Source organism: Copadichromis virginalis, linkage group LG14 (genome assembly GCF_057382275.1).
Source record: "Copadichromis virginalis isolate Kocher_CV1m ecotype Utaka linkage group LG14, C_Virginalis_male_GT1.1, whole genome shotgun sequence".
Lineage (NCBI taxonomy): Eukaryota > Metazoa > Chordata > Actinopteri > Cichliformes > Cichlidae > Copadichromis > Copadichromis virginalis.
Window position 1 is genome coordinate 39,795,911 of NC_140631.1, and position 8,746 is coordinate 39,804,656.

Below are 8,746 nucleotides of genomic sequence, written 5' to 3' on the forward strand. Positions count from 1 at the left end.
AAATATTATTAACTGACACTGACTCTTATTTTGTAAATGACTTCTCACACCATGTTAAAGACTATTATTAAAGTTACTCACAATACTTGAAATGTGCAATTCCCTTGTACTCTTATTCCTATTTATCCCTTTTGTATACGCAGTATTTATATACGTCTCTGTAGTTACATATGTGTAACTTCTGTCGGTGCTGTGCTATTGGAAACCGAATTTCTTGGAGGAACCCACCCGAGGGATTAAAGTTTCATCTAATCTAAGATGGTGACATCAATAAAACCCCACTTGAGGCTTTATAACGGGAACTTTACAAACCAAAAGGTGACTGACATATTTTACAGACTGTAATGTTATCAGTGGTCCTTGATGCACTCTAACTTTAGACTAACAAATCGCATTTCTCACCCATGAATTTGAGATTTTAGTAGTGATGAGGAAACCTCTGTGTAGAACACAAAGCTGCTGAGCGGGTGAACAATAAGTCACCCAACTTCCTCTTACACCATCACACACTCAACACACAGCAAACCTAAAATTACAACACCTTCACCACAGGATGACTAAGTAGCAGCTTTAAGACTCCTTAAGGCTTCCCAACAGCTCTCAGCCAACGCCCTGATACCGTTTAGGAGAACAGATCAAAAATCAATCAATCAAGAAGCAAACGCAGACAGGCTGGAAATGATAAATTACTTTTATTGAGAAAACTTGTGATTATGAAAACTAATGACCTGTCTGACTCCATCCTAACTGCTGCGTGTGGTTGTTTGTGTGTGAGTGTATTTATGCGTTTCCATCACTGAGATGTGGCCATGATGCTGGATACACCTGCAAAAGGAAAACAAAGGGAGAGCAGGGAAAAGAGAAGGACATGAGGCATGAATATGAAATCTCTGACTTCACTTCCAGTCACAGTGAAACAAATAAAACACAAAAGACCTGCAAGGACCCGGGTTTGCCAGGCCTACGAGGGGGTGGTGGCGTGCATTGTCTTACAGTAATGAGTCTTACTTAACAGAATAAACAAATGGATTTTATGCTGATACAAATGAGATCCCTCTCTAAAAAAAACATTTTTTTAATTACAACCCCGGCGATTTTGCTTTTGTAAAACAACACAAGTAGTTAGAACAATGCGGCGTTCGAGTGGTTTGACTCTCGGTGGGTTTTTTTGATTAGCTGTGACTTCTCAGCACTAATACGCGCAGCAGCAACACTCACTCTCAAAGTCGATCTTCTCCACGATGTTCTTGGGCTTGACGCTCTCCTCCTGGTTGAAGATGAAGATCTGTCCATCCTCGTTCTCCGTCCAGCCGTACTTGTTCATCCACACCTTCACCTGCGTGTCTGCACACACAGAAAACAGAGGTTCACACAGATTTACCACCAACATGGAGTCCAATCGTCCGCTTTACTTTAAAGACGGCCGATTTATGTTGAGCTGTGCCCATTAGAAGCTTCTGTAGCTGCTGATTTAACAGATGCGCGTTGTTACGTGTCACACAGTCAAAACAACTTATAGTCTTTAAATATCAAAGGTTGATTGCACTGAGCCGTCTGCCAGGTTTTTACACGTGTGTGTCAAAGGTCTTACCCAGCGGGTCTCCGAGCATCTCGGCCAGTAAGCGGCGATCGATGGTCTGGTAGGTGATGCCCACAACATGGCAGATAACTAAACAGAAAACATTCGAGTTTTTATCATGTTCAAACAGTTTCATGTGGTTTATTCTCAGAATTTGCATCACTGCACTGTGTGGGCGTGTCTGTGTCTGAGGTTGTTCAATTAAACCAGCTGTTTGTGTTCAGTGTAGTGGCGTGCTGCCCAACGTGCTGAGTCAGAGGACGATACTCACACTTGCGCACAGAGTCCTCAAAACCAGTAATGCCATCGATGAGCTCTCTGTTCTCCTCTAGACTCGTCTGTCCAGGACGGGACGGGACAGAGAGGAGAGGAAACAAACATCAGCACGAGAAAACCAGAAAAATCGCAACACAGAAATCAGGAATGTCCTGAAAGGCAATTAGGATTAAAATGATAATAAAAATTGTTTTTAAATGTGCTTCAAAAGCATTTCGACAAATAGAAGCAGAATACTTCATTCAAAGAGCAAGTTGGGCCGAAAACAAACTACTTAAGAAAGATTAGGACACAATTCATTCATTCAGTTCACACTAAAACGAAGGGAACAGCAGCAGGCGAGGTTTGAGGGAAAGATGAGCACCGATGACTCCGGCAGGTCGGAGATCCGTTTTGGTGATTAATGTCAATTTTAAGTAGAAGCAGGAGGACGGGACACAATTTTTAATGTGTGTCCACATTTTTCATTCCATTTTTTTTTTAAATGCTAACATTGAGAGCTTGACAAAACAAATTTCCCACGTATGGGACTAATAAAGGTTATCTTATCTTATCTTGTTTCTATGGTCAACCAATCAACGCACGCTAGCGTCTGGACCAACCACTTTGACTTGCCCTTTGAACTCTGCTGCTCCTGCTGGGAAAGGAGACGCTAAAAAAAAAAAAAGAAAAGCAGAAAACAGCCTAAAAGCTGAATTCTACGAGCTACTTTGTTGCTTGAGAAAAAAGGCCATACTAATAGTTTCTGGAAACCATGTGTCCTCAGCACAGCCCTTCAGCTGATGGCCCTGTTGAGGTTTTATTGTGTTTCTCTTACATGGATGCAGAGATTATGTGCATGTGGTTTAGTGTGAGTTTCGTACCCAGAAGCTCTGGAAGTGGCACGTCTCCAGCAGGTTCCCCAGATAGAGGATCTGTCTGATGGGCCGCTCCTCCTGCTGCGACACAGTAGTCAAGGAAATGCCCCCCTGACCCCAACACAGAGCCAAGCTCCGCCACCAGCACCACCCTGATCTGTTTATACACAGCCCTGCACAAAGATTCTCTAACACCACCAATACAGCCTTAATCAGAGAATTTCTGATATAAGCAAGAACTGCCACTCGATAGACTTCCTGTTCCAATGGGAGCGCTCTCGAGGTACTCCACCATGAACAGGGCCCCATGGAGCTGAATACTGTGTGTGTGTGTGTGTGTGTGTGTGTGTGTGTGTGGGGGGGGGGATTTCACATTGTTAATGACCTGCATGGACGTGGAATTCAGACAACATATCAATACTATTTCAACTTTGTCTAGAATGGGAGGAAATAATTATTTTAGCTGGTTAGCTCAATTCACTGAGGATTACATTGGGTATAACAGGAGGTGGACCTCCATCAGGCACAATGGAGATATTTCTACTGCAGCAGTGTAAAAGGATTAATATTCATACTCAGCAAAAAAAAAAAAAAAAAAAAAAGATGTCTGTCCAAAGTGGGACAGAAGTATGAACTTCTAATCAACTTCTTAAAGTTTCCATAACTCCAATCTGCACACACACACACATTCAGAGAACCTGTCACATATAAATCTCCCAGAATGCAACGCTCAGAGAAAAAGCACCAAAAGGATACATGTGTCTGGTCGATCATGCACTTGCAGAGTGTGAAGTCGGTGTGTGGCAGGTTGGTCAGCGCCTTCAGCAGAATCTGTGAGGTCACTTGAGTCTGGAAGTATGCTGGATTAAACTGGTACCTGCACAGATGTCAAGATTAGAGTCATCACCACTCAAACATCAAGGTATCCAACAGGTAAATCAAATAAAGACCATTCTGGTATATTCCTAAGAGCTGCCTCTGTCCCCAAATTATTTAGAGTCGGTAATATTTTTAGCAGTGTGTAAAAGTCGCTTTCTTTCCTACCGAAGGAAAATCTGCTGCTTCCTGGAGCCGACATCCAGCAGTAGAGGCAGGCTGGCAGAGACTGAGCTGCCTTTGTTTTATGATCAGAATCAGGCCATAGTCAGGGCTTGACTCCCCTATTGGATAAAACTTCCTCCACCTATTTTTTTCCCCCCTATCATTACATTTTTCCCTTTATTTATAAATTTAAAAAAATCCAGTGTCTTAAAGTCGAATAGCTGCTGTTTGGGTAACTTATGTAACTTACAGCTTGAGCACAGCAAGGTTTGCTTCCAGGTCGTAGGCATTTTCTCTCGCTTGCGTCTCCACGTAGCGCTCCAGCGTTGCAAGGTTTTCTGGGTTGTACCTGTGAGGGGAGATGAGATTATTATCCATAAATAAAAGCAAATGTTTCAGTGCTTTTTTTTTCATTTATGTGCTTATAAGCTTAAAATATGTTTGTCGAGAGTTGCACTACATCTTCAGGATAACCCTGATTCTACATTGGGTTCCCATGCTGTGGAAGAGGTCATGCCATCCCAGTGGCCCTGATATTGTCTATTATGAATACTCTGGAGATATTCATCCTAGACCAGCCCCGGCACGTGATCAGCCCACGGATGGATCCCTCTGCAGTTTATCTACCAGCCCAGACGAGGACGCCAGTCTCTACCTGCTCAAACAGGTCTACAAAGCTAGCGAGCATTGTGAGAGTTTTTGTGTATTGTTTTTTTTTTTACTTTTTCAGTGCCTTCAAAACCATCAAACCAACCGTACTTGATATCAAGTAACTGGGCTCAGCTGCATGCTTCCCTGGATAGTTGAAACCACAGAGTGTGTGTCTGCAGCACTGTATGCCAGACAGCGTGGCTAGCGAAATTCAGACACTACTGGACAAATATTCGCAGGTCCTCCGTTCAAACTGGAAAGCAACAGGAGCACATTTAGCAAAAGATAATCCAGCACAGAACACCATGAGAAATCCTTCCCACCTGTGGCCAACAAACTTTACGTCTCCTCCTTATGACATCTGGGCTTTCTTAAATCGCCATATCTTATTTGCACCTTACTTTTTCCCTTGTTTTTTTTAAATATAGCGTTTACAATTTCCTGTCTTTCACGTTTATATCTTAACTGGGCCTCTATAACAGGGGTCCCCAATCCCAGTCCACGAGGGCCGGTGTCCCTGCAGGTTTTACATGTGTCCTTGATCCATCACAGCTGATTTAAATGGATAAATGACCTCCTCAACATGTCTTGAAGTTCTCCAGAGGCCTGGTAATGAACTAATCATGTGATTCAGGTGTGTTGACCCAGGGTGAGATCTAAAACCTGCAGGGACACCGACCCCTGCTCTATAACAAAGCAATTGTCTTGGGTTAGTAAGGTATAATGATTACAAATTAGTGATCAATTCAAATCATAGACGGTGGAAAGGTCCACCAGTTGAGCCTCAGGTGACAACAGCTGCGTAAATGGTTAATTTTCTGTGTGAAAGCAGAAAATGAACCCTGGGCTGATGAAAACAATCCTATTCATGCAGTAAATGACTTCCTTTGTGTGAAATATCTTTGATCACCGCTTTTAACCTGAATGAACCGTTAATGTCCATCTAATGAAAATGAGTAAACAACAATATACCGCAGAAGCCAGGGTTTCTCACCAATACAAATTGTCTACAGTTCAATGGCGCAAACCCGGCTAATGCTAGCAGCTGTATAAATCCAACACGAACATTAAACATATTTTATCCAATATTTGTTAACTCTGACTTATTATTTCTTTAATATAATGTTGGTGTAATTAACCAACAATAAAACTCGTTTAATGAGGCATCAAGCTGCCCTGTATGGGCTAGCCACCACTGACTCACTGCACCAAACGTTAGCTTGCGATATTAGCAACCAGGCTAAGCTGTTAGCTCGGTCTGCTGTTGTTCTTTGTACCTGTCGATTCCTCTGAGAAGCTTCCCCACGTTCGCCCTCATCTGCTCGAAAGACGACGCCATTTGGTCCAAACTTTTACTTGGTTTTTTTAAGCTAAAAACCCGAATTAACGCCGCACGTGGGCCGCAAAGTGAAACGGCACCGGGGCGGAGGGAGAAAAAGGTCGGACCGGAAGTGTTGACCGGTACGCTAACCGTAATGCCGGAGCAAAGCCCTGTGGAAAGTCTTTCCGTGAACTTTGTCCGTCATAATTTTCATAAACGTTTCAAAAACATATGTTTAGTCCGATCGGTATTTTAGCAAAAGTAAAGCTAGTATCGGCACTCAGCAGGCGCCTCATCCAGGCGTTTTAAACATTGTCTAAATAAACAAATAAATAAATAACACATTAAAAAAAATAATTACATCACTAAAAAACTTCATTGATCGCCAAACAACAGAAAAAGACCTTTCCTGTTTGAAACTGAAACTACTACATGAACTGCGTGGTTCTTCTACTTTTGACTTTAATTTTCCGCATATACTTTTACATAACAAGTACAGTTAGGAAAACTTACTGCTCTCTACAGGGGCCGCTGCAGCAGATCTGCTGCCTTTTTAGGATCCTTCCTCTTTTCCTCTTGCCTGGCAGCTCCATCTTCAACATCTTTTGTCCAGTATATCCATTGTTCCTTCCCTACACAAGTCTAAATCTTCTCAGCCTTGCCTCTCTCAGAATCAGAAAACTTTATTAATCCCTAAAGAAATTATGTGGTTACATAATTTCCTTTTCAGATGTCCCTCTGATTTAATTATCTTTCTGTCTATCTTCAGCGCAACCTCCTGTTTCTTTTTCATTTCCACTGTCTCCAAACTATACATACTTTGGTGTCTGAGGAGGATGTGCAGAAGTGCTTCAGACTGGGGAACGCACTGGTCCTGACGGGATTGTCGGTCGTGTCCTCAAGTTATCCGTGGCTCAGCTGGCTGGAGTGTTCACAAATATCTACTGCTCCCTCTCTCTGTCTGTGATCCCAGCCTGCTTCAAAATGGCCACCATCTTCCCTGTACCCATGCTTTGAGAGGCTGGTCAGGAACGTCATCTGCTCTGCACTACCCAAATCAATGGACCAATTTGCATACCACCACAACAGGTCCACTGATGACGCCGTAGCCCTGACACTAAGTACTGCCCTCTTGCACCTGGAGAGAAGAGACACATTTGTGAGAATGCTGTTTGTAGATTACAGCTCAGCATTCAATACCATTCTTTCCTCAATGGAAACTGCAGGATCTAGGACTGAGCAGCTCTCTCTGCAGCTGGATCCTTAACTTCCTGTCTGACAGACACCAAGTAGTCAGACGTGGCAGCATTACCTCATCACCTGCCATAATGAACACTGGTGCTCCACTGGGGTGTGTACTGAGCCCTCTCCTGTACTCACTCTACACCTACAACTGCACGGCCACTAGCAACTCCAACATCATTGCAAAGTAATTGAAAAGTGAGCCCCAGCATCCTCAAAACCTTCTACTGTTGTACCATTGAGAGCATCCTCACTAGATGCATCACTTCTTGATATGGCAACAGCACTACCTACAACCTCAAAGCTCTCCACAGAGTGGTGCGCTGTCCTGAAAGGATAATTGGAGGTGAGCTTCCCTCCCTCTAGGACATCTACAAGAAGCAGTGCCTGACCACAGCAGGGAGGATCATCAAGGACTCCAGTCACTCCAGCCATAAACTGTTCAAACTACTTCCATCAGGCAGGAGGTTCTGGTCATGAACTGGCAGACTGAGAGACAGCTTTTTCCATCAGGCCACCAGACTGCTAAACACTGACCACTAACACTTCATAGACACTTCACTTTCACTTATCGAAACTTAAACTCCATAAACTCCATAAACATAAACTCCATATTGAAAAATATTCATCTGCTGACTTCTGCACATGTTATACATATGTATATACACGTGTATATATATGTATGTATATATATTTGGTATGAATATTTAGTAATGTGCACACATTCTCATATTTGTACATATATTTATGCTTATGTTTCTCATATTTATTATTCGTAGATTTTGTTTTTTATATTTCCTGGATTGTGCACACCACTGTTGCTTGTGAAGCTGCACACAAGAATTTAACTCACATGTGCTGAACCAGTGTACCAGCACACGTGATGTGACAATAAAATTGATTTGATCCACCCACCCACTCCACCCTGTCTGCACTCTCTTTACTGTCTGTTGCCCAGGTATTTAGACCGTCCCTGCTCCTTGCATCTTCACCTTCCCACCTGCCTCCCTCACATTCAAACACATGTAATCTGTCTTTCTTCTACTGATTTCCATTCCTCTTTATGTCCAGAGCATACTTCCACATCTTCAGACTGTCTTTCACTTGCTCCCTACTCTCACTACAGACTTTAGCCAGAATTCCGCCACTTTAAAATTCAGCACGTGTTGCTTGCTAGAACACCTTTAGTGATTTTTAACATCTAATTTAACTAATTTCACCTAAACAGTCTGATGTTACCATCAGAACTATTCATGCTCTGTGTCAGCTGAATACACGACTTTATCTGAGTGTTTTGGACCTGAATAAAATACCTTAATTCAAGGCAGGGGACCAGGAGTGTTATGGCTAATGAAACAAAGCTTTTAGGTCAATTGAGGCTCTTTTGGATAAAAATCATGCAGGTTTCTTTAAATAAATTTTCTCTTAATCCATCAAAAATAATGGCAAAGTCTCTCAGTAGTGACTAAACCTCTTTAGTCGTAGATATGAAAACCTAAGATTTAAAATTATTTAGAATTTCCGACATAATGATCGAATAAATTGAGAACAGCAGAGCATTATTTGAGAAGAGGCTGCATTAAGCATCTATATGCAGTCTTTTCGTTTGCTTTGTATTTTAGATAAACTGTTTACATGACAGACATACTAACAGCTATTATTGCTTATATGTCAGAACTGAGTATATTTTATATAACATATATTGATTAACCGTAACGGCTGATGTGTAGTTTGTAAAGTCAAAATCAGGACTAGTGCGCATGCTCAAACCCAGGTGCC

General features: G+C 42.3%; 1 protein-coding gene across 2 annotated transcripts; it reads right to left on the reverse strand.

The window, feature by feature from the left end:
• Nucleotides 1-673: 673 nt before the first annotated feature.
• On the reverse strand, nt 674-5,856 carry eif3k (eukaryotic translation initiation factor 3, subunit K). 2 transcript variants are annotated; one of them, XM_085430910.1, is made up of 8 exons: nt 5,682-5,856; nt 4,004-4,102; nt 3,469-3,589; nt 2,719-2,793; nt 1,851-1,917; nt 1,592-1,669; nt 1,219-1,344; nt 674-825 (listed from the first exon to the last, which is right to left on the reverse strand). In XM_085430910.1, the coding sequence occupies exons 1-8, from the start codon at nt 5,741-5,743 to the stop codon at nt 794-796; spliced, it is 660 nt and encodes a 219-aa protein (XP_085287036.1). In that variant the 5' UTR covers nt 5,744-5,856; the 3' UTR covers nt 674-793. The 2 variants fall into 2 exon arrangements, with proteins under 2 accessions (XP_085287036.1, XP_085287035.1); XM_085430909.1 differs by having other exon boundaries at nt 2,719-2,796.
• Between the last annotated feature and the right edge of the window lie 2,890 nt (nt 5,857-8,746).

Bases quoted from the DNA above. Each gene is read 5' to 3' on its own strand.
- eif3k (XM_085430909.1), bottom strand. From the start codon at position 5,743: ATGGCGTCGTCTTTCGAGCAGATGAGGGCGAACGTGGGGAAGCTTCTC. The intron at 3,590-4,003 runs GTAAGTTACATA...ACATCTGTGCAG, and splicing joins AACCTTGCTGTGCTCAAGCT to GTACCAGTTTAATCCAGCAT. The intron at 1,918-2,718 runs GTACGAAACTCA...CGTCCTGGACAG, and splicing joins GCCACTTCCAGAGCTTCTGG to ACGAGTCTAGAGGAGAACAG.